At 37.1% G+C, this 26,591-nt stretch overlaps 1 protein-coding gene across 2 annotated transcripts; it reads left to right on the forward strand.

Moving 5' to 3' along the window:
• Positions 1-2,311: 2,311 nt before the first annotated feature.
• Depdc1 (DEP domain containing 1) lies at positions 2,312-24,824 on the forward strand. 2 transcript variants are annotated; one of them, XM_042685385.1, is made up of 12 exons: positions 2,312-2,425; positions 4,045-4,310; positions 9,053-9,209; positions 10,075-10,193; positions 10,619-10,749; positions 12,608-12,655; positions 15,925-16,065; positions 17,518-18,372; positions 18,768-18,940; positions 21,416-21,592; positions 23,396-23,581; positions 24,183-24,824. In XM_042685385.1, the coding sequence occupies exons 1-12, from the start codon at positions 2,378-2,380 to the stop codon at positions 24,321-24,323; spliced, it is 2,442 nt and encodes an 813-aa protein (XP_042541319.1). In that variant the 5' UTR covers positions 2,312-2,377; the 3' UTR covers positions 24,324-24,824. The 2 variants fall into 2 exon arrangements, with proteins under 2 accessions (XP_042541319.1, XP_042541328.1); XM_042685394.1 differs by lacking the exon at positions 17,518-18,372.
• Positions 24,825-26,591: the final 1,767 nt, after the last annotated feature.

A 26,591-nucleotide genomic window follows, 5' to 3' on the forward strand; every position in this document is an offset into this window, starting at 1 on the left:
AACTCTGTAACAACTCCCTTAATACTTCAACATGCAAAAATGTTTAAAAAGCTTTTTTTTTTTTTTTGAGGGGGGGGGGTTTCCGGTCATGGGGCTTGAAATCTGGGCCTGGGCGCTGTCCCTCAGCTCTTCAGCTCTTCAGCTCAAGGCTAGCGCTCTACCACGAGCCACAGCGCCACTTCTGGATTTTTTCTTTTTTGCTTATGTGGTGCTGAGGAATCGAACCCAGGGCCTCATGCATGCAAGGCAAGCACTCTACCACTGAGCCACCTTCCCAGCCCTAAAAAGCTTTTTAAAAATAGCTATTTGGATAATATTTACATGAACTTACTTGATTTTTACTTCTATTTTTATCGGTTGTTGAAGGCTCATGCCTTTTTTATAAACTGTAAGAATGCACACTTTTTTTTTTAAATCAATTCATATAATGTAAAAATCAATAGTTCAAACAAGAGGGTCATCTTTGATTATTTTATAGTGAGTTTATTATGAAACATAAGGGAAAAGTTGTTAAATCCTAATTCATAATTCAGATTCTCAGGCATAAGTCAAAAGGAGTCTACATAGAAATTAATAACAATCAGAGAATAGAAAAGCCTTCTTGGAGATGAATGGGAGTTTGTGTGCAAAAGTAAATTGAACAGTGGCTTAGAAGCTCAGCTGGAAGAATCCTTTCAGAACCTGAGGGGGGAAAATAATAAAATGATGGTTATAGAAGGAAGGGCATCAAAAAAATAAGATAGATCTGGAAGATCAAAAATCAATAGTAGCTTCAGAAGCAAGGAGGAAAACAGACAAACAACTTCAAAGAAAAAAGAGGAAATTTCTCAGACCAGGCCAATATTAGACAAGATTAATGAAATAAGATTCATAACTAAACATAACATGGCAAAATGACCAAGCCTTAAAAATAAACACACTTTATAAACAGGCAGAAAGACTTTATAAAAAGTTTCCTGAGAAAGAAAGATAACTGGATTCTATCACCCATAAACTTTCTTTTTAGTGAAATAAGAAGAAAATAATCCATCCACCAAATATTTTTTATGTTATTACTGTGTAATGTGCACGGTTGGAGATAAAGCAGGGACCACACTGGAGAAATGAAACTACACAAGCAAGGAGAAAACCAACCAGAACAAGTCATTTGGGGCTAGATGGAAAAAATGGTATTCTCATCACATTGAAAAGTGGTAAATTAATTTTATTTTGTTTTCTTGTGATTCCTTGCCTCAGTATTAGGCCCAATTTTAAGAGTAAGTAAATTGAGAAGCTTTTATTTCTTCCTATGTAATTCCATAATAAAACAATCTGTACTGCATACCGTAGGAGTTGTTTTTCCTTTTTCTCACTTAATACATGCTGCTTTTTACAGGTTTATTTTTAATATAACAATGATGTTTTAATGTATGATTGTGTGTGTGTGTGTGTGTGTGTGTGTGTGTGTTTAGTGCCTCTTGCTCTCCCTTAGCTTTTTTAGATCAAGGCTGCTGCACACCACTTGAGCTATAGCTCCACTTTATGTTTTTTCCTGGTTAATTGGAGACAAGTCTCATGAAACTTTTCTGCCTAGGCTGCCTTTAAACCACAATGCTCATATCTCAGCCTCTTGAGTCGCTAGGATTATAGTCGTGAACCACCAGCCCCCTGTGAGTATAATCGTGATTTAAACAACCAGAAAGGAAGCTTGCATCAAGTGATGGCGGTAGAATTTCTTAAGGAAAAACATTGGCCAGTGTTACAACGTACCCAAATCTCACATCATATTTACTCAGAAAAACATGCTATTATTTCATACCTCTACTCTATTAAGATGAGTTAATGGGAAGGGGGGATTCTTGCCACTAAGAACTTAATGATGACGCCTATTAAGATGGGGGGGGGGGGGGAATAGAGGAGGCGGGTAGAGAGTGGAACCCGAGATGGAAAGAGCTATACAGACTCTTAAATAAAGCCTTTCAGGATTCTGTCCGTCAGGAGAAAGCTCCCCCATCCTGTTTTAAGTGCTAATGTATTCTGCTGCAGATCTCCTAGGACCAGGAAGAATGTTTTCTTTTCTTTTCAAATTTTCAATTTCCTTAAGCCAGAGGCTGAACCTCACACATAATCGCTTGAGAAACTCCAGAAGTTGGTGCTAAGCAAAAGGAGAAGTAGCCGCTGGGAAGGTAAGAAAAGCCTGCGGCTGGGTCCTGCGAGTTTCTCCCTGCCCCGGCCCCCGCCCTCTGGGGAAAAGGGCCGCGGCGTCAGGTGACCCGGCGGCTCGCCCAATCAGCGCAGCTCTCGGAGTTATTCAAATCGGCGGCGGGGTGTACAGCCCTGCATCCCGCTGCGTGCTTTTTTCCTCCACCACCACCATGGCTGCGACCTGGCGCTGACTATGGACGGTCGGGGCGGGCCTCCCGGGCCCTATCGGGCCACCAAGCTGGTAAGACCACGCGGGACGGCGGGACCGGACGGCGCGGTGGCGGCGGCCGCCAGGGCGCAGGGATGGGAGCCGAGGCCTCTAGGCCTCTGCGGAGCCAGGTGCGGGCGCTGGCCCAGCTCTCCCGGGCTCCCGAGGGTCTGGGCCTCCGCTCCGGCCGCCGATCCCCACCCCACCTCCACCCCCAGCCGCCGGGACGGGCGTAGCGCCCAGAATCCTCCTCGATCGCCGTGTCGCACGACTCCTGTGTCCGGGGGCTCCTGGGTCCTGCAGCCCGAAAAGACGGGGCCTATTTCAGCTCTGTCCTGGCCCCTGGTTTCCACCCCTTCTGAATCAGAGAACTTGGAAACGGAGTTCCATCACTTCGGGGAGGAGGATCGAATGGAGGGCAATTCGTTATAAGGGTTTTGAAGATTGGGCCTGTTAAAGTTTTAATGCAGGTCGTGCAGACCGGAGAATTGCCCATTCTAAACTAAACAAATACAGGCCTGGAGCGTTGTGGGTGGTGACTGTAGCTATCTATACAATAGACGTTATCTGAGCTTTGGGATTTTCAATTCTATTTTCACACCACCAGCCTAGAACAGTTAATGAGGAGACCTACGTCTCTGAGTCGGTTTCCAACTTCAGGTATTTCCTGAGAGGACACTGTATAATAAATGTGTTGTGGAAGTTATCCTCTCAGGAATGCCCTTAGGGTGGGTACCTAAACTATTACTCCCCTTGGCCAGTGTGGAAATTGAGGTTCCAACAATGACTGACTCTTAAAGTCACAAAATCTGTATATGGGCTCTTGTCATAAAGTCTGCCATCCAGCAAGTTATTGATTATAATTATCAACATAAGGGATAGAATGTATGACCAGTAGAGATCTGAGTGATCTAGATCTAGCACATTATTGAAAGCTCATTACATCAGATAAAACTAGTACAAGTACTCTGGGTGGAGGGAGGACAAAAAAATATGTATTTACTAGTACTTTATGTGCAATAAGTAATTTTATCAATACCAATATGTAGGTTCTAATGTTCACATTTTAGGAATAAGGGTAATGAGGCCCTGAGAATTAAAGGCCAAAGTCTATAAACAAGAAGTAAAATTAAAGCTGACAACTAAACTTTCATCATCCACTCATAAAACCAAGTTAGATAGATACATTGCATGGATTGATAGACAGATGTAAAAAAAAAACTATTAGATGAAATTATAACTATGACCCTAAAATTAGTAAGAAGGAACCCATAAGGTAATAAAATTTTATGAAGCAGGAATGCCTCTTTAAGAATTCTGTACAGTTGGGGCTGGGCAGGTGGCTCAGTGGTAGAGCACTTGCCTTGCATGCCTGAGGCCCTGGGTTCGATTCCTCAGCACCACATACAGAAAAAAAGCCGGAAGTGGTGCTGTGGCTCAAGTGGTAGAGCACTAGCCTTGAGCTGAAGAGCTGAGGAACAGCGACCAGGCCCAGAGTTCAGGCCCCACGACCGGACCCAAAAAAAAAAAGAATTCTGTACAGTATAATCAGAGGTGAAATTAAAAAATTTTAGAATTCTTTAGAATTAATTTTAAATTCAGGAGATTTCATCTTCATTGAATGTTTTTTAAAAAATCTCTTCTTTTTGCAGTGGAATGAAGTTACCACATCTTTCAGAGCAGGAATGCCTCTAAGAAAGCACAGGCAACACTTTAAAAAATACGGTAATTGTTTCACAGCAGGAGAAGCTGTGGATTGGCTTTATGACCTGTTAAGAAATAACACCAATTTTGGTCCTGAAGTTACGAGGCAACAGACAATTCAGCTATTGAGAAAGTTTCTTAAGAATCATGTAATTGAAGATATCAAAGGCAGATGGGGATCTGAAAACCTTGATGACAACAACCAGCTATTCAGGTAGTAAACAGATATATCTATGTACTTGTGAAATGAAATGACTGTTAAGTTTTACCTCCAGTTTATTGTATTCTTACTACAATAGTGGCTTCTTTAAGAAAAAAATAGATACATTTTTTATTTTTTAGAAAGTGTTACTGGTTTTAAACTAAGACCATTTAGAAAAATCGTTAAGGTCAAAATTTTATACTACAAATGGCTAACTTTTTCATTGACCTTTAGTTTATATTACTTTAGTTTCGTAGACTCTGTAATTACAAGACAAATTCACAGATACTTGTCCTCAAATAACATAAGATGTAAAACAAATAATAGAAGACATAAACCACAGGTTAAAAGAGAATACTAATTAAAACTGTACCAGAAACTCTGATTTATGATATACATTTTTTTTATTGAGTTCCCAGAGTAAATGAGCAGGTTATGCATTAAATGTTTTTACAAGTGGCACATCATATTGGAACAAATCTTGTTCTTTGTTTCTGACCTTTTTTCTACCTTGAAGCAATGTACACATTGTAAGAGTAATAAAACTATTCATCTCTTCTCATCTCAGCTCTTTGGTAACCTCTTTGGATACTTTCCTGCCTCCTCTGGCTGTCATAGTTACAGATACCCAGAGTTCTTTGTGAAATGTCCATTAAACTGGGTCTTTCAGTTCTAAAGCCCATGATTTTTTTTTTTTTAACTCCATTACTACTTTTCAAATGAAATGTCTTAGAAGTGGATCTTTTCCCATTACTTTAGTTCATTTTTTGTTGGTAAAACAGAACATGTGAGACTAGGTAGTTGGTAAAGGAAATTTATTTTGGCTAGAAGTGAGGTCCTCTGGTAGCTTTATGGCATGACAGAAAAGCAGAGAAGCAGACAAGCAATTGCAAAAGAGGCAAAACATGAGGGAGGCTCCTGTTTTGATTATAACTAATACAGTCCTTCTTAAGTTAGAGCTTCCCAAAAAAAAGTATTAATCCAACCTGGGACTAGTAACTCACAACTGTGATCCTAGCTACTCAGGCTGAGATCTGACGGTCAAGTTGGTAAGCCAGCCTGGCCAGAAAAGTCCATGAGAATTATCTCCAGTTTACCACCAGAATACTGGAAGTGGCATTGGGGCTGAGATAGAGCATTAGCCTGGAGTGATAAATCTCAGGGACAGCACTCAGGCCTAGAGTCTGTGCCCTACAACCCACAAAATAGGTAGGTAGGTAGGTAGGTAGATAGATAGACAGATAGATAGATAAAATGTTAATCCTTCTAGAGACCTACTCAACTCTTCAAGGTCCCATCACATCTCTTTCCCAGTACATTGGAGATAAAACATCCACCATGAGTTTCAGATGCAACGCGCATATACCAACCAGAAGTTTCCCATCATACAAGTAAAGTGCAGTTGTAAGCATGTTAAATTGTCTATTTTATAGAACACCATAAAATGTTCCTAATTAGACTGCTTTGCAACTACTCATCCTTTAAGTATAATTCATCTTCAAGGTGTGGGCTTACTGCTCACCTTAACCCTGTCTTTTTTTTTTGGGGGGGGGTGGTCTGGTCGTGGGGCCTGAACTCTGGGCCTGGGCACTGTCCCTCAGCCCTTCAGCTCAAGGCTAGCACTCTACCACTTGAGCCACAGCACCACTTCCAGCTTTTTTTTTCTTTTTGCTTATGTCGTGCTGAGGAATCGAACCCTCGAATCCAGGGCCTCATGCATGCAAGGCAAGCACTCTACCACTGAGCCACCTTCCCAGCCCAACCTTGTCTTTTTTTTTTGACCTTTTACGAATCTTATTGAGATAAGTTGCAATATTTAATGTAAAAGCATTGATACGTTTCAAAATGCAGAGACTAACAAATCTAGTACCACAGTCATAGACAAAAGTTTCTATGACTCCTTTTAATTTTCTTCTGCCTATCTTTTCATTTCTGTCACTGCAAAGGGAACTACTGCTCTGCTTGCTGTCAGTTTAAATTGGTTTGAATTTCTTCAAGGTTGAAAAAATGGTAATGCACAGTTTGAACAATTTTTTTGTTTGGCTTGTTCTACTTATATTTAGATCCATCCATACTATGTGTTTGGTAGTAGGTCCATTTGTATTGCTATCCTATTATATGGATATGGCATGAGTTGTTTATTTTTTTTAACAGTTGATGAACATTTAGATTGTTTCCAGGTCTGCTCTATTCAAAATAAAGCTGCCTATGAACATTACATTTTATGTAGATTTATGCTTCTATTAATTTTAAGGAGTGCAGTGTCTGGGTTGCACATTATATTGCTTCTTAGCTCACTTTTCCTATGACTTTCAAACCTCCTATCCAAATTTCTGACCTTTAATCTCATGTTTTTAGCAAATAGAAAACCATTATCACCCAAGCCTAAATTTTTGTCTTCGGTATCCAAATGAATGCCAACTGTCTACATAGTTAATTTTAATTCATTCTCTTCCAACTTTAAGTACTTATTAATAGTAAAACTGTCCATTGCAAATACCTAAATAGTTCTCTAAACTGTATGTTTCTCTCTAATGTATTTGTTAGATTATTATTATTACCTGCTATTCTATATAATTCCTCAATTAATCTCTGCTTCTAGGATTTTTGTAATGATTATAAAACTACAAAGTGCCTTGAAATAAAAGTTACTGAAAATATGTAAAATTTTAGTGGAAAAAAATTATAAAATTGTTATTGAAAGGAATAAATGGAGAAAGAGCCTGTACACAGATAGGAAGATTTTGAATTATGTGTATGTCTACCATTCCCAAATTGGTATATAAATTCAGTGCATTCTCACTCAAAACTTCAATATAATTTTTTGTAGAGTTTGGCAAGCAGATTCTAAAATTTATGTGGATAATTGTCTTACCTGATATCTGGTCTTAAATTAGCTAGAAGTAATTAGGTACAAGCGGGGAGGGGAGAGGGGAAGGGAGAAGCCCCCATGTCGATGCTAACTTGATTATGTATTACATTGTACATGGCCTAAATACCTAAGTATGAAAAGTAAAATTCTTATCAAAAAGTTTAAGAAAATATTTGTATTGGGGTAGAGTAAGAAAGCACTTCTTTTGTCACTGAAAAGTTATATATAAATTTTGTATATGATAAAAGACACCAAGAATAGAAAAAATAAAAACCCACTTACAACTCTTATAGGGAGAAGGAAAAATTATATTAGTTATAGATTTATGATTTTCCCTTAGGAAAGAAAAGCAAAGCACTAGAGTGAACAAAAAACTTCTACTTAAAAATAGATGATGAGCAGGGCACCAGTGGCTCACACCTGTAATCCTAGATACTCAGAAGCCTGAGATCTGAGGATCACAGTTCAAAGCCAGCCCGGGCAGGAAAGTCTGTGAGACACTTATCTCCAATAAACCACCAGAAAAAGCCAGAAGTGGCTCTGTGGCTCAAGTGGGAGAGTGCTCACCTTGAGCTAAAGAGCTGAAAGACAGCACTCAGGCCCAGAATTCAAGCCCGACAACTAACCAAAAAAAAAAAAAAAAAAAGATGATGAAAGTCAGGTGCTGATGGCTCACACCTGTAGTCATAGCTACTTAGAAGGCTCAGATTTGAGGATCGTAGTTCAAAGATACTCCAGGCAGGAAAGCCTGTGAGACGTGAGACTTATCCCCAGTTAACCACCAAAAAGCCAGAAGTGGAGCTGTGGTTTAAGTGCCTTGAGCAAAGAAACTCAAGGACAGCACTCAGGCCTTGAGTTCAAACTTTAGGACTAGCATTTAAAGGGAAAAAAAAAAAAAAGATGAAACCATGCACTAATGGCTTGTGCCTGTAACCTCAAGAAGCTAAGATCAGCGGATTGTGGTTCACAGACAGCCTGGGCAGACAAATATAAGAGATTCTTATCTCCAATTAACCAGAAAAGTAGTCCTGTGGCTCAAGTGACAGTACCAGCCTTGAAGTGCTTAGGCTCTGAGTTCAGACCCCCAGACCAGCTTGAAAAAAAAAAAGAGGGAGATAATAAACTCAAGCAAATGTGAACAATTACTTGATGGTTATATACATGGGTATTAGTTTGTGTTATTTTTCTGTACTTGTTTGTGTCATTGAAATACTATACTTTAAAATGAAAAATGTAAAACAAAAACTAATCAAAAGGAACAAGAGCCAGGCACTGGTGGCTTACTGGTGTAATCCTAGCTACTCAAGAGTTTTAAGATCTAAGGATTCTGAATCAAAACCAATTCTAGCAGGAATTAGACTTTTATCTGCAATTAGGTACCCTTCTCCCTCCCCCCCCCCCCCAAAAAAAAAGCCAAATGAGCTGTGGCTCAAGTGTAGAGCTCTATCTAGCCTTGAGCAGAAAAGCTCAGGCAGAGACAGCACCCAGCCCAATTTGAAGACCCAGGACTGGCACAAGAGAGAAAAAAGGAACAAGAGATTGGGTTCTAGGAATTAAGACAAACACAAACAAAAGGCAGAAAGTATATTCAACCTAGATAATTTGTCAAAGGAATGTAGAAAATATAGTAATCTAGAACTGTTTTATGTGTATACATTTCTTCAACTGAATTGATCCATGTGGTAACTCTAAATTTTCCATCAATAAAATACTCAGAATATAAGCAGGGAACTATTAAAATATTTTAAATGTATCATCGAAAATTGATTTATGTAGAACCCTCATTCTTTGGTAATGTAAATAAATCAGGTTCTTTGCATAATTTTTGAAATCGGTTTTAAAAGTTTCTAGAATATTTAAATACATATTACTTTTAAACCAGATTTCCTCCAGCTTCTCCACTTAAAAGTCTTCCACGAAGGCATCCAGAATTGAGAAAAAACAACATAGAAAACTTTTCCAAAGATAAAGAGAGCATTTTTAAATTACGCAACTTATCTCGCAGAACTCCTAAGAAGCATGGATTACTTTACTCTCAGGTAAAATGTCCTTTTACTAATCACTTTTTAAAATATGATTACCATGTATTTGATAAAAGGCTCATTAGAAGTAAATCTTTTATATTTGAAGCCAACACTGAAATCTCCTAGCCTAGATTACACTCTAAAAATATGTAAGTAAAAGTAAGACATGTTTGCAAATGATATAAAACTTAGCAGTGTTTTTTTTTCTTCAAATTATTGTGTTACCTGATACGACAGTTAATTTTCTACCACTGTGATGAAATATCTGAGAATTAATAAAAGGAGAAAGTTAATTGTGACTGATGATTTCAAGTGCTTTAACCCATGCTCAGCTTCATTGCTTTGGGGCCTATTATATGAGCAGGTAGCAGAGAAACTACTCAGCCCATGGCAGCTGAAGAAGGTAAAAGCAAAAGAGACAAAAGGGATCAGGATGGTAATACCTGCTCCAAGAGCGTGGTCCCAGTGACAGAACTGCCTTTAACAAGACTCCACCTCTTGAAGGTTCCACCATCTCCTAATAGCACATGTTAGAAACCAAGACTTCATAAACACATGGGCCTTTGTGGTACTTCAAGATCCAAACCATAGCTTGGAATTTCTACATAACTCTTCAACAGATCTCTCTGTTCCTACTCTTTTATAATGGTTACAGAATTAAAGTACCTAGAAATAAAGTTGATTTGGATGTCTGATATGAGTGTGGTGTTGATAGCTGCAAAAACTATTACCATATGTTCCATCGTATTTTCATACAACACTGTAGATCAACAATAGCCATATATGAATAAAACTACTAAATATATTAAAATTTACATCTGTTCAACAGTTCCTTAATTGGAGCATAAACAAATTAAGCCAAAGTGATTTTTTTTTTTAGGAAAATATAGAGAAAATAAATCATGAAATAACCAGTGAAGATCAAGAAAACCCTACAGATAATAGAGAAATAAGCCAAGAAGATGTTGAAGAAGTTTGGAAATACATTATTCTGATCTAGTAAGATAAATCTAAGCTATATCAAGTTTCTGAAGCATTTAAATGACCAATTTGATGTTTTTGTCAAAATATTCAAATAAGTAAGCATAGTCATTTTTAAAGCTTAGAATTTAAACCTGTATGTATGTTTTCTAGTAAATGCTTTTGCTAATGGAATTGAAATGTTTTCAGTACAGTTTGCTTTTTCTTAAAGTCATAGCTATAGTTCAGGGTCTGTATTGGTTATAGTCAGGAGTCTATGTTGGATCTCTATCAGTTTTATTGAGAAATATATTTAAAAGTGAGTATTAATTATAATCCTTGGAAATTTGGTTAGGAGAAAAGTTAAGTACTCTAGTTTTGTATGTTTGTCTATCATTCATAATTACCTTCTATTTCTCTTCTTTTATGGAATCTGTAAAAGTTTGTACTCTTCCTTTTTTTAGCCTACAAACTATTTTAGGTGTGCCATCTCTCGAAGAACTCATAAATCCAAACCAAATAATTCCTCAATATATAATGTACAACATGGCTAACACAAGTAAGCATGGAGTCGTTGTACTACAAGACAAATCAGGTAGGCGTCAGTTAAAGAAATTGGAAACCTTCCAACTTACTAACAAAAGTTGCACTCATAGGAGAATGCAGAGCAAATGTGAAAATGGACTAGACTTCTTCCATCATGGTAGCATCAAATCTACCGGTTTGTCATTATGGATGCTTTAGTAATTAAGTAATGAAATAACTTTACTTGCTTATTCATGTAAAGAATTAGAAGAAATTGTTAGATGCCAAAGCTATCCAAAAACAAACATAAAAAATATTGATTAGGGGCTAGGAAGATGGCTCAGTGGTAAAGCGCTTGCCTTGCATGCATGAGGCCCTGGGTTCGATTCCTCAGCACCACATAAGCAAAAGTGGCGCTGTGGCTCAAGTGGTAGAGCACTAGCCTTGAGCTGAAGAGTTGAGGGACAGCGCCCAGGCCCAGAGTTCAGGCCCCACGACCAGACCAAAAAAAATATTGATTAATCACATTGGTGTTGAGGGCCTACAGTGTTCCAGACATTGTATTAAAGATTTAGTAGTAAACAAGATAGAAATAGTGATATTTAAAAGATTTTAAGAAAGCCTCACTGTGAAGTACTCTAATATTTAATATTTAGTATACTTCATTTCAGTCCTTGGTCTCACCCTTTCAGCATAGGACCAGACAGATAGGGAGACAGATATGATAAATATTGGAAGTTTTTATATGAAAACCCACCCCTCACACTAAAATAGTCTATGATTTGGACATGGTGTTGTTTTTCTATATTGTGAATAGAGTTGAATCAAGCTCCCTATTACTTTTACAAATTTCTGTATTTTAAAATATTACCTGATTCAGTACCTTTTTAATAGATTTCCTTCCTGACAATAAGCGCACACACACGTTCACGTGTGCATACACATTTTCTGTTGTTTTGTTTTGTTTTTATTTCTCACCACCAAATATGTTGGGCCATTTGTGCTGGGCCTATGCCAGGTTGGAGAGAAGGCAGTGGGTGGCTACTTGGTACTGGCACTCTATCATTTGTGCCACACCTGTAATTCTGGCTTTTTGCTAGTTAATTGGAGATAAGTCTCTCAGATTTAGCTGCCTGGGCTAGCTTTGAACTTCAATCCTGAGATCTCACCCATAACCTACTGTCCTAAACACATGCATGGAACCTGCCCTTTTGTTGTTTTTGGTCGTCAGGCTTGAGTTCCAGGTCTAGAGATTGTCCCTGAGCTTTTCTGCTTAAGGCTAGTGTTCTACCACTTTGAGCCACTGCACTACTCTTGGTTTTCTGGTGGTTAATGAGAAATAAGAGTTTCACAGACTTTCCTGCTTGGCTGGCCTTGAATCTCGATCCTCTGATTTAAGCCTTCTGAGTGCTAGGATTACAAGGGTGAGCCACCTGTACCTTGCTGGGAACTTGCTCTTCTATGAGGGAATGATTATCTCTATTTTACAGATACAGAAATGGAGGAAAACAAATTAAAATGACTTGTCTATGATGTCACAAGTTAGTAAATGCCAGAGCTGGGTCTTTTATCCTGGTCTTTCTATTTGCAAAGCTCACCCTCAAATAATACTCCATTTGTGTGTGGCCTTTGTCATCCCCTACCCTCACATTCCTGTGGCAAGGAATCAACAGCACCCACAGGTGTGATTAAGTACATGGCTCTGGTGAGGAGAGTGCCTGGGTTTGAGTCTCTTCTTTACTACTGAAGTTGGATTGAGATGTTTGTGGGGCCAAGACTCAAGTTTACATTTTATATATTTTACATTGATTATATATTTTACATTGCCACTCATTTTTATGCACATATATATAAAATAGACAAGTGTAAAGTTTTAAAATTTACTGTCATAAAATTTATGTGATTTACTCTACAATGCTTATACCTAGATGACCTTCCTCACTGGGTATTATCTGCCATGAAGTGCCTAGCAAATTGTAAGTTGAAAACTACGTGTGTATTTTTTTTTATTAGTAGTATTTAACAAGAATCAAAGAATATTTAAACGATTTATTATTAGAGTCTATAACTGTTTCTTAAAATTTAAATGATCATCAAGGTTACATTATGGGTCTCTAAATATTTATTAAACTGAAGATGATTTTATAATTCAAGCCCACCATTTATGTCTCAGTTCACATCAATCATAAAATATAGGCCAGAGGATTTTTAGGAAAATTCTGCAGTACAGTAATTCCCTCTGTAAGGCACAGAAGGTTCAAATGTAGCTTGGAAGTAAAATAGCATGTCAGCAAAAGGTTCAATCAGCAATGAAGTTTTATGAAACCCATTTCAGTCCTCACAGTTGTACATGGCTTCAATATTAAGGTGCTTTGTAATATTCCATATACTAATAGGATGTTTATATTTATATAAAGTAAACTCTGTCATTAATCCACAGATCACTTTTTAGTAATGGTGATCAATAATAATGGCTACTTAACCATTTAAGACTGATTCAAGTACCAAACACTAATTGCTTTCAAAATAGATTTTACAACTTTGCAAAAATTGTACACTTGATACATTTCCCTATCAAGAGTTAAATTCTGTTTTAATAATTCTAGTTATGGATGAGTTAAATTATATTTTAATAGTTCTAGTTATGGATGTAGTGTTCTAGTTCTTATAAAATCAGTAGTTTTGAAAATATTAATGAGGTGTTAGAAATGTACAGGTTAAGTACTTACTCCTTTGTTGTCCACTGGGTGTCATTATGACAAAGTATCAGAATAAATAGTGACAAATAAGTTAAGAAACATTTTACTTATAACATTACAATAAAGATCCTGATCGTATAGCATTACAATAAAGATCCTGATCATAAGCTTAAGACTTTTGAGTTTCTTTTTTTGCCTTTCCTACTCAACTACTCTCATTCCTTGGCTTGTGGTTAACAACACATAAATATACTAATAGGGGGTTCTATGATGTCCATCTTTAGGGATTTCTGTCTTCCCTGTCTTCTCAGTTCTTGTTAGATCTAAATAAAACTAAATATGTAAACAATATGTAACTAGTTTTCAATGTGCTTAACAATATACCATATGAAGAGTTTTACTTTCCTTGTTATTTAATCTGCTGAAATAATTCTGTGAAATATAAGCAGTCTTTATTTCTAGTAAACCATGGTTTTTAGAAAACTTACTACTAGTTATCAGATAATTTTACTCTTAATACTAAGGATATTTCATTTATCTTCCCTAGAAAAACATCAGTTTGCACAAATCCATGTTAGCCCGTAAACTCTGAGAGAGAGAGAGAGAGAGAGAGAGAGAGAGAGAGTGTGTGTGTGTGTGTGGTGTGGTGTGGTGTGTGTGTGTGTTGTGTAGTGTAGTGTAGTGTAAGATAATTTATTTGGGTTTGGGATGATACTTTTAGCTGGACAAATTGGAAGGTGATTCTCAAATCTGAAAGCATGTCAGTCAATAAGGATACTCCTAAGGTTCTGATTTGATTTACCCAGTAGATCACATAGTTGTGCTGGGGTTTTTTGTTTGTTTGTTTTTCCAACTGCTCCAAAAGATTCTTAAAATGAAGATTCCAGGTCTTTGTTTAGATATGTCTCAAGTAGTGAATCAGAGCAACCATTTCTAGGTCAGCAGGTGTCTAACTGCCTGGCTGTATTTAGTCAGTGAACCAGATGATTCTGATACATACAATATGTGGATCACACTATAAATGTTGTTAGATCTAAAAGTTCTGACCCTTGCTTTCAAGTTATACTTAACTAAGTTTTAGTTCTAGCTTACCTTCCAAGAGCTTTGTTCATCTTGGGAAAATTATTTGGACCCTCTGTTTTCTTAACTGTAAATTGTGATCAGATACTATTTCTGAGGAAAACACGAACAAGGAATTATGATTTTTTTCAGTAACAATATTAGGCTTAAGAAATTGTTGTTTAACTTGTTATTTCAATTCATTAACGATATGCTCCTGGCAAATTTTTTTTCACAAAAAATCATTAAAATTTACAAAAAACAAAATTGGAAGAATTGTCTGCAGTATCCAGATGTTCTTTGCTTTACAAAATGATTGGATTAAAATAGATTTTCCTAGGGCTTTTTAAAAAATTTCGTATAGGATTTTTACAAAGGAGTTTTATCTAGTATTTCATAAACATATTTTATATTGATTGGATTAGTCCCTTTATTGCTCTCCTTTCCCTGATTCTCCTCTCCTTTATTTTTCAACATTTTTCACTGGGCTGCTTTGTGCCCTTTTTGTATATAGACATGATGTTTACCCCCATCATTCTCTTTTCTTCCACTCCCTCTAATCCCCTAGACAGTCCCTTATTTACAGCCGTGTTTCTGTGCAGGTATGTTTATAAATATATAGGTCTAAATTCTGCAGTTCTACTCCATTGTGCATATACTACATTTTCTGTATCTGTTCAGCAATTGAAGGGCCTCTTGGCTGTTATGAATAGTACTGCAATAAATATAAGAATGCTAATTTCTGTTGACAGTCTTCATATATCTGCCAGAGTAGTCTCTCTAGGTCATCTGATAGTTCTATGTTCAGTTTTTTGAGGAACCACCATAGAAGCTGCACTAATTTACATTCCTACTGGTAGTATTTAAAGATTCCCTTTTTCCAGTATTTTCACCAATATTTATTATTTAGAGTAGCTATTTTGACAAGTGTGAAACAAAAAGTCAGTGTTCTAATTTGTATTTTCTTTATGGCCAGATGTTGAGCATTTCTTCATGTATTTATTGGCCACTTGTACTTCTTTCAAGAATTATCATAATTGGATTGTTGGTTCATTTGCAGTTTAGTGTTTGAGTTCATTGTAGTTTCTAGTTATTCCTAGATTTGTAGTTGGCAAAGAATTTTTCCCATTTTGTAGGCTGTCTCTTCTTTGTAGAGACTTATTTCCTTTGTAGAAGCTTTTTAGTTTGATGTAATCACATTTGTCAATTTCATCAAGTGCTTGTTCAAACATTTTAAGATACATATTTGCTCTCTGAATAGTTGGTAAAATAGCAACTAATAGCTAAATAGCAGTTGACTGCTTATAGTGATTTCTAGTCAAATGATCTGATAAGGAATGAGATGTGAACAATCCTTTAATTTTTAATATTGTGCCAGAATTTGTTGTCAAGCATAACTTTCCCATGAAATATAAGTTTAAGTATTATTTTTAAATTGTGTGTAAATTAAAATCCATTTGCTCTTTCTTTTGCCTTCTACTTCATAGGGCCAAGAAGTAATGATACAAATAATCCAACTTACGTTGGATTTGAACGAGATGTATTCAGAACAATTGCAGATTACTTTCTAGATCTCCCTGAACCTCTACTTACGTTTGAATATTATGAATTATTTGTGAATATTTTGGGTATGTTTATTTTACTTTTTATATAAATCTGTTTAAAGTTTCCTAAAATCTAAAAACGTAGCTAAATATAAAAGTGTCAGGCTATAAATTGCTTCAGACTTCAGTGATACTGAGGTTGCTATTGAGTCATTTTCTAGTGATTCGATTATGTTGTTCCAGTATCACTTGTTCTTTATCAACTAAGTATAATTTACTGCAAAAGGAGAGAATTGAGCAAGGTCTACAGGGAAGAGATGTATGTAACAAGATTGGGAATGTGAAATGGTACAGAAGCACCCTTAGCTTCATTGTTTTAGGGTTTTAATTCAAGTTTCATTACCTAGGCATGCTTATTGAAAATTACTGACTGGCCTTTGATATTAAACTCAATCTCCAGCCCCCTTTTTTAGCCAAGAGATGGTAGACTAAGAGTTCCAATACTAAACAAAACCAACCATGAGTTACCTTAGGATGAATTCAAATGTGCTCAAATAGGCTCCTCATGAATATAACAGAATTTATCACTCAAGAAACTTCAAAGATTTGGGGTGCTCTGTGCCAGAAGCCAAGAACAGAAAACAGATAAATTAGTACAGTTGGCATTGGCTTGCATCAATTTGATTTCTACATCCTAGATGTAACCAGCCCAGAGTCAAAAATACTCAAGAAGAAATTGCAGTTGTACTAAACAGAAGAATTTTTTCTTTGTCTTTATTCTCTTACCAGTATAACTCCTTACATAGTTTTTGCATTATTTTAGGTATTATAAGTAGTCTAGAGGTGACTTTAAAATGAGAGATGATGGGCTGGGAAGGTGGCTCAGTGGTAGAGCGCTTGCCTTGCATGCATGAGGCCCTGGGTTTGATTCCTCAGCACCACGTAAGCAAAAAGAAAAAAGCCGGAAGTGGCGCTGTGGCTCAAGTGGTAGAGCACTAGCCTTGAGCTGAAGAGCTGAGGGACAGCGCCCAGGCCCAGAGTTCAGACCTCAGGACCGGACCCAAAAAAAAAAAAATGAGAGAGGATATGCTTAGGTTATATGCAAATATTACACTATTTCATATAAAAGACTTGCACATCTACAGAATTTGGTGTCTGTCATCAGTCCTCAAACCAATTTTCCTATTGGTACCACAGGATAATTATATATTCTATTATACCACACTTGTCATGATTAAGAGGTTTCTAGTGGTTATAGAATGATAGATATTTTTAAGTGTATTCCAGCTCAATCCATTTAATTAGGCTAGTAAATTTTTAATTAAATCACAAATAAAATAGTCTTGCACGTATATAACTGAATGCTGCATGTGTCTTATTTAAGTGGCTTTCAGATTAAGCAACTGCTATTTGTACTATACTAACAATATATATACACTATAATGATGCTTTATTTTTTAACTTTGCTATTGTTTTGTTTTATTTTTGCCCACCATCATACAGTTGCATCTTAATTTTTGTCTCATTTTCTGGTAGTTGTTTGTGGCTACATCACAGTTTCAGATAGACCCAGTGGGATACATAAAATCCAAGATGATCCACAGTCTTCAAAAATCCTTCACTTAAACAGTTTGAATTCCTTCAAATCAACTGAGTGTCTTCTTCTCAGTCTGCTTCACAAAGACAAAAACAAAGAAGAATCAGATTCAACTGAGAAACTACAAATAAGTGACCAAGAATTTCAAGAAAGATATGCTAAGAAAATGCAGCTAGTTAATTTAAGAAATAGAAGAGGCAATACTAATGACATAATGGGAGGAAGCTGCCATAATTTAATAGGCCCTTTAAGTAGTATGCATGTTTTGTCCTCCAACATCAAACCAAGGTGCTCTTCTTTGGAAGGAATTGTAGATGTGCCAGGGAATTCAAGGAAAAAGGTGTCCAATATCTTCCATCACTCTCTTCTGAAAGTAGAAGAACAACATCATAAACAGTTTTTAGAGTTAAATCCCAAACAAGAATCCCTATTAAATCATCATTCAGAGGAAAGTATTCAAAAGCCACTCTGTGTTGGTTTTAAAAGAACCTCTACTTTGACAGTTCAAGACCAAGAAGAGCTATGTAATGGGAAATGCAAGTCAAAACAGCTTTGTAGATCTCAGAGTTTGCTTTTAAGAAGTAGTACAAGACGGAATAGTTATATCAATATGCCAGTGGCTGAAATTATCATGAAACCAAAGTTCGGAAAGTGCAATACAAGTGACCAAACAGCTATGGAAAGTGGACTTGGAGAGTTTAGTACCACAATCAATAAAAGACTGTGCAAAAGTACAATAGAACTTTCAGAAAATTCTTTACCTCCAGCTTCTTCTGTGTTGACTGGCACACAAAGTAAGGTTGTTGCTTTCGATGCATGCAGTATTAACTTAGTGCTTACTAACTCTCTGTTTGGCTTACCTAGCTTTTCTTCTCTGAAATGCCTTTTAGTCTTCCAAAATTATTATAAAAACTTCTGCCATGACGTGATCAAGGTTTATTCTTTCTCCTTAAAGCAGTTTTCTCTTTCGCTTATCCGAAGTCACTATTGATAGTAAGAAAGGATTTTGATACTTAAAAGCAGGTTATGAAAATTTTGCTATGCTTTTGAGGAATGTATACATTTCTAGAAGTAGTTAAATGAAATACTGAGATTATTTTACCCTCTCATATAACTGCATATGTTAGTTGTGTGGAAGTTAGTATCATTGATGATTCTTTTTTTGGGCGGTGGTGACTTTATCTTCTAGGCATGCTGCAACCTCACTTAGAGAGAATTGCCATCAACGCACTGCAGTTATGTTGTCTGTTACTTCCCCCGCCAAACCGTAGGAAACTTCAGCTCTTAATGCGCATGATATCTCGAATGAGTCAAAATGTTGATATGCCCAGACTACATGATGCAATGGGTACAAGATCACTGGTAAGTTTATTTCTTATGTAAAGAAAATGCCCTGGTTTATTAACCAAACAAAGAAAACCAGATTTACTACACAAGTGGAGACATAGAAGTCCTAGATTCGTGGGTTACAGAAGCTAATTTAGTCTGTTTCCAGTCAGCAAATACTGGGACACGAATTCCTTGTGCACAGTCTGATAAACTATCACATTTTTGCACTAATTCTAACAGAGAACTTTGCCTCCTCATTCATCCCTGGTCTAGGCAATCAGACTTCGTTAGACTGCATTGTCGCTTCTATCTGATAGGGGAGACAGAGGAGTGTAAGGGACCTCTATGTATGATGAGTCAAAGTGTTCCAGAAAGTTTGGTCACAGGTGATTGTAGACAAGAAATTTGGGAGACGTTGTTACCGAGTGATCTCATTCTCAGATGTTTAGAGAATGGAAAATGAATATACTAGGGCTTACATGCAGATACTGATAGGAAGTGAGGCCTGAAATAGATGTGCTCACTCTCACTCGTGTACTCTTACCTGTCTGTCTGTCTGTCTCTGTTTATTTGTCTTCTTGAAATATTCCACTTCTGTAGACTGCAGCTTTTTTTTTTTTTAGGAGGCTCTCATAATAAGAAACCTGATACTATTTGTCATTAATATAGACAATTCATTAATTATGACAATTTATATATAAAGAAGAATTATGCCTGAATCAATTATACCACTATTATAAAGCATAACTATTTCATAAGGAAGATATTTTGAGAGATAAATAGTAATTTGGGGATTCTGCTTGTTTTCAAAATTACTAGGATAAGCTGGGTACCTGTAATACTAGCTACTCCTAGCTGAAATCTGAGGATCTGAGATCAAAGCCATCCCTGGCAGGAAAGGCCATGAAACTCTTATCTCCAGTTAACCATGAGAAAATCAGAAGTGTGGCATTGTGGCTCAAAGGTGTAGAGTACTAGCCTTCAGCTGAAGCTCTCAGGGACAGTGTCCAGGCCCAGAGTTCAAGCCCTACAACCAACCCCCCCACCCCACCCAAAAAAAAAAAATTACTAGGACATCCAAGTAAAATTTTTTTTTTTTTTTTTGTCAGTCATGGGGATTGAACTCTGGGCCTGGGTGCCGTCCCTCACCTCTTTAGCTCAAGGCTAGCGCTCTACCACTTGAGCCACAGCACCACTTCTGACTTTTTCTGCTTAGGTGGTACTGAGGAATCAAACCTAGGGCCTCATGCATGCAAGGCAAGCACTCTACCATTGAGCCACCCTCCCAGCCCAGCCAAATGAAATTTATCTGACCAAATCTAACCAAAAGATGAGCCTGGTGGATGAAAACTTAGGCAGAAGGTAATTTTGAGCCACCATGTAGAGATGGTATTAATGGTATGAAAATAAATGAGTTTTGCAAGGCTAAGGAGGTAAAAAGGAGCAAAAAGTAGAGAACTGAGCTTGGAACTAGAAAACCTATCTGACATTAGAATAAAACTAAAAGTAGTTCAGTGCAGTAAATATGGTGGTCATCTACTAAAGGCAAATACTTGAAGTAGAAGTCTAATATTTTCATTATTTTAGAATGAAGGAGGTAGGTATGTTGCAAGTGGATTGTTTGGATTGAATGTAATGAGTTTTAAGACAAAATTTTCTGTAAGATTTAAAGATCTCTATGATGGGCTGGGGGCTGATGGCTCATGCCTGTAATCCTAACAACTCAGGAATCTGAGATCTGAGGATCCTGGTTCAGAGCCAGCCCAGGTGGAAAAGTCTGAGACTCTTATCTCCAAAAGTGGGGCTGTGGCTCAAAGAGGTAGAGCAATAACCTTGAGCAGAAAGAAGAGCCCAGGCCATGAGGTTCAAGCCCCAGGACCGACAAAAAAAAAAAATACAAAAACTTTATGATGGAATTAAAGTGCATGTACATATTAAATTACTATTTAAAGACATAGAAATACATTAAAAACTATATTTGCAACCTTTGATGAACTTATTCTCCTCATTTGTGTTCTTATGATATCCATTTCATGTAATAAATCCTTGTTGTCTTTAATCCTAAGCAGTATAGCCGTAGGATATTACTAGAACCTATGTAGTTTAATAAAATTGTGGCTAATTTGAAAGAAAACCTAAGCTTTATATAATCCTTTGGAACCATGTTAAGGAAATTCTTAACAAATACCTTTAAGTGTACTTTATCATAATAGAATTCAGTGATAATTACTGTCCAATTTACATATCACTTCAATACTTCACATACTGATAGCTGAAGATTACTGATACTCTATAGAAACCTTACATTCTTTTTTTATTAATAAGTTTTTTTATTGTGAGAATACTGTACAGAGAGATTACAATTACATGAGCAAGGTAATGAGTACATTTCTTATCAAGCATTGTTGCCCTTCCTTGTTTCCCCTTACCATCCCTGCCCTCCCATCTCTCCCCACCCCCCACCCAGAAACCTTACATTCTTAAACATACATCTTTTAATGTTTCTAGATGATACACACTTTTTCTCGATGTGTACTGTGCTGTGCTGAAGAAGTGGATCTTGATGAGCTTCTTGCTGCAAGATTAGTTTCTTTCTTAATGGATCATCATCAAGAAATTCTCCAAGTACCCTCTTACTTACAGACCACAGTGGAGAAACATCTTGACTACTTAAAGAAGGGCTGTGTAGGTATTTGGGGTCTCAAAAGTGTCTTCACTGGCCAGGCACTGGTGGCTCACTCCTATAATCCTAGCTATTCAGGAAGTTGAGATCTGAGAATCACAGTTTGAAGCCAGCCCAAACTGGAAAATCTGTGACAACTCTGTCTCCAATTAACCACCAGAAAACCAGAAGTGAAGCTCTGGCTCAAAGTAGTAGAACACTGGTCTTGAGGGGAAAAAAAAAGCTCAGGGACTGTGTCCAGGCCCTGAGTTCAAGCCCCACAACTAGCAAAAAAAAAGTCTCTCCACTAGTTATTAGCAAGTGGCAAACTTAGCTCATACTAGCTCTATCTAAAATGGAGTCTGAACTCATCAACAAATCTATAAAATTTAGGAATATAGACAGAACTGGGGACACAAATAACACTGGGGCTGGGAAGGTGGCTCAGTGGTAGAGCGCTTGCCTTGCACGCATGAGGCCCTGGGTTCAATTCCTCAGCACCACATAAGCAAAAAGAAAAAAGCCGGAAGTGGGGCTGTGGCTCAAGTGGTAGATCATTAGCCTTGAGCTGAAGAGCTGAGGGACAGCACCCAGGCCCAGAGTTCAGGCCCCACGACTGGACCCCCCCCCCCCCCCAAAAAAAAAAAAAAAAAAAAGAAAAATAACACTGGGACTCTTCCTGTTGTCCATGTCTTATTTCTTTTCTTTTATTCAGATGTGGGGTTTGAACTCAGGTCCTGGGTACTGTCCCTGAGCCTCTTTGTGCTTAAAGCTAGCACTCTACCACTTGAGCCACAGTGCCACTTCTAGTTTTTGAGTGGTTAATTGGAGATAAGAGTCTCACAGGACTTTTCTGCCCTAGCTGGCTTTGAACCACAATCCTCAGATCTCAACTTCCTAAGTAGCTAGGATTACAGGTGTGAAACACTGGCACCCAGCCCGTGTCTTATTTCTATTTCATCGTGTATTTGACAGGTGACTCCTTTATATGATAGGGAATATGGCTGATTAAAGTTCATGAGTCACAGACTTCACTTTGAGACCTAAAAAAAAGCCATCCCTGCACCTCCAATCTGAAGAGGTGTGGGTGTTGATTGGCCCAGTGTATCCTTTGGGTGTTTGAGGATCAGTGGGATGGAAAGAGAGCCATATTCTGATTGGCCCTATACCACTTAGAGCCAAATTTGTTCTTCAAGAAACATTAGGGAGGAAAGGGTAGAATCGGAAGGAACCGTTACAAAAGGGAGACAAAGGAATACCGAGCAGCCCAAAATAATAAGCATGTACTTTATTCATGCATTGGTTGACCAGCACATTGCTTTACTGTCCTAACTTACACATAATTTAAATTATCCCCTACAATTTCTTCCTCATCTCAGCAGATATGTAGACTCTGCCCTGCCCAGGCCCCAGTCGTCAACACTAAATGAATACTTTATTATTAAGTTCAGAATGTTAAGATGAAATAAAATATCACTTAATATTATTGCTGTCTTATAGTTTAAATAAAATCTATGGTGCTAAGTACTTTATATACATGTTCCTATGGAACCTTCATTTTAATGATGGAATAATCCAAGACATGTAAATAACTTGCTGCAGGCTATAAAACCTGTAAAGTTGTGGAGCTGGGACCCTATTGCATCATCTTTAGTCGAGTTTGGTAGTAGACCCATAGTTACTAAGATCTCAGTTGTGGAGCTGGGACCCTATTGCATCATCTGTAGTCGAGTTTGGTAGTAGACCCATAGTTACTAGATCTCAGCATAAGGATACAACATATGCAAAATTGGCAGATCATCACTGTCTCATTTTCTTCACTACAGGTTAAAAGTCCTGGAGAGGAACTGGTTGCACCTTTGCCAACTTATTCTTACTGTACGCAGATTAGTACACAGGAGTTTGATGAACAGAAGGTTTCTACCTCTCAAGCTGCAATTGCAGAACTTTTAGAGACTATTATTAAAAACAAGAGTTTACCAGTAAAGGAGAAAAAAAGAAAACTGAAACAGGTAAGAGAATGAGCAATGTCTCATTCATGTAAATATGTTCCACTATGCTATTCATGCTTGCTACTTAGTGACAATTAAAATCCAATTTCTTATTTTAATACTGCAGATTTAAAGTTTGAACATAGAGGCTATATATCATGCTTCATATGCACACATTAAACTACTGCTAAAACAACTGAACATCCATTTGATTTCACTCTGTATCCCAAATTTGAAAACAGTAATGACATAAATGGCGGATACTGTGCTGTGTTGCTGGTGTTTTGTTTAATTATACCTTTGATTAGCCTGGAAAAGCAATTAGAAAATTTGCTTTTAATATATTTTGAGTAACTCATCACTACCATTTAGAATCTTTAGCTCTAAATCCAAACCCAGTAGCTGCATGACTCTCTCGAGAACATTAATGCTGTAGGCACTAAGAAATGTCTGTGCCAATTCTGTGACCTTCTTGGGCTTAACCAGTGAGAAACAAATGGTAGAATTTTTAAAGGAGAGTTAGCAAAGAAGGCGAGGCAGGGATAAAATGAAAGGATACTTGATTACCTTCAGCTAGTAAAGAGATGTTCAATGCCATCTAATTCTTCATTTCATTTTTAAGTTTCAGAAGGAATATCCCTTGATATATCAAAAAAGGTTTCCAACCACAGAGAGTGAAGCAGCACTTTTTGGTGACAAACCTACAATCAAGCAACCAATGCTGAGTTTAAGGAAACCAAAGTTGCGTAGTCTGAGATATTAAGAGAATGAAAAGAATTATCTCATGCTGGTGAAATGCCGAGAAATGAAGCCATATCTGAGAATGTAGCTAGTTCAGGAAGTCTGTTACTAATAAGGTTTCTTTAATAAACATGTACAGAAGTGCCAAGATAGTTTTGTTACTCAACATGAGACTTCAGAGCAGCTACTGGATCTCAGCTGAGAGGACATAACAATAAATAATGATACTTTAGACAGAAACAATCTTTTTTAAATGCAATTATGCAGAAGTTACTGTGATTGTACTAAATTTTTATTTATTGGAATTTTGAAAATTTAAGCATGGTCAAGATTAAGCTGTAATCCTGTTTTTAAAACAAAATTTATCTGCACATGTGATTACGGATATTAGCTAAAGAACTAGTTTCTTGTTTCCAAATGTAAGAATATGAAAAATATTTGAAAGTTCATTGAATTCTCAGCTGCTAAATATTGCACTCCTTTTTAATTTTTTTTCTAGTTTTGATCTATTTATATATTGGGGGGGCTGGGTTTTGTTGTTTTTTTGTTTGGGGGGGTTCTTATTTTGTTTTTGAGACAGGATATCACTAGCTGGCCTCAAACCCAAGTTCCTCTTGCCTCAGCCTCCTGAATGCTGAGATAATAGGCACGTACCACACCTGGCTTTTATATTTAAAACGTGAGCTTTTAAAGCATGCTTATATTGCTATTTCAGTCACTTATTTTATCCATAAATACCTTTGAATTCTCATTAATGCTGTAGGACAAGATGGACATAACAAAGAAATGTAAGGCAATCAATCAGGTATTCATTCAAAAGACACTATTTAGCAACTGCCCTGTGCCTTGCCCTGTGGCTTTTATGTGAAGACTAATGAATAAAAACAGAAAACATCCTTTCTAACCAAGGGAGGTAACATCTCCATTGGTTAAAATAACAAGATACTCACCCAAATCAAAGTGGGAAATCTTTCAGCTGAAAACTGACCTGACTATGGAAAAGTTCTCTAGTGCTTTACGAGCTGTTGCCATCAGTATCGTCTGAGACATTTTAACACAGTCTCTATACCCAGGGCAATACCTTCTAGCAATTCTTTTTTTTTTGGGGGGGGTCCAGTCGTGGGGCCTGAACTCTGGGCCTAGGCGCTATCCCTCAGCTCTTCAGCTCAAGGCTAGCACTCTACCACTTGAGCCACAGCGCCACTTCCGGCTTTTTTCTTATGTGGTGCTGAGGAATCGAACCCAGGGCCTCGAGCATGCAAGGCAAGTGCTCTACCACCGAGCCACCTTCCCAGCCCCACCTTCTAGCAATTCTGTATTATAAACATGGTATGCAGAAATTGGTTTGGGAGTTTTGGGGTTTGAGGGGATTTTTGAGGGGACTGTGTCTCATGTAGCCAAAGCTGGCCCCAAACTTTGAATCCTTATGTCTCAGCCTCCTAAATTCTGGAATTACATTCAGCAGGCATTGGTATTTTTTAAACTTTCTTGGTCACTCCAATATTTATCTAACATTTCTCAGTGTTAGCACGGGCACAGAATATTAGTCAGCGGAGCATCAACTTCATTTTGTATTGGAAGACAATGCCAAGAATAAATAAATGCCTCTTGATATGAGGTTATTCAGATTTCTGGTTCATTGACTTGGTATAAAGTTGAAACATTTTTTTCCTCCAAAATCATGTAAAATCTATTGCTTAAATGCAAAAGAATGTATAATACATATAATAAACTCTTAATGTTTAATAACTTGAATTCTCAGTTAAAATTTATACTATTCATATACAAAATGTCAATGTTCCATTTTCAGTTACTATTTTCTTATTAAAAATTTTGACAGACATGATAAATGTATCTTTTGCCCAGAAAACATGTAAAGCATTGAGCTAAATTGGAATTCGAATTCTAAGGTGCTTGTATGCTAAAACTTTCCTTGTTGAAAGGTATATGATAATGTGAATTATGTTTCAAATTAAGATACAAATATTGTGAGTTTTGTAATACTTTAATTTTGCCTATATATTTATTGATATTTCACATATAAATATTAAAAACAGTAAACTTTGTATTAGTGTATGTTGAAATTATGAAATATATGGTACCTGACATTAGGTTGGTAAGAATTATTAAGCTATTATAATGACGAAGACGAAGAGGTTCTGATTATCTACACTGTTTGGCAGGTATGTTTTTTTGTCAGTCGTGGAGCTTGAACTCAGGGACTGGGTGCTGTCCCTCCCTGAACTTTCTTGCTCAATACTAGTGCTCTACTACTTTGAGCCACAGTGCC

Source organism: Dipodomys spectabilis, unplaced genomic scaffold (assembly GCF_019054845.1).
Source record: "Dipodomys spectabilis isolate Male_0828 unplaced genomic scaffold, ASM1905484v1 ptg000002l, whole genome shotgun sequence".
Classification (NCBI taxonomy): Eukaryota; Metazoa; Chordata; class Mammalia; order Rodentia; family Heteromyidae; genus Dipodomys; species Dipodomys spectabilis.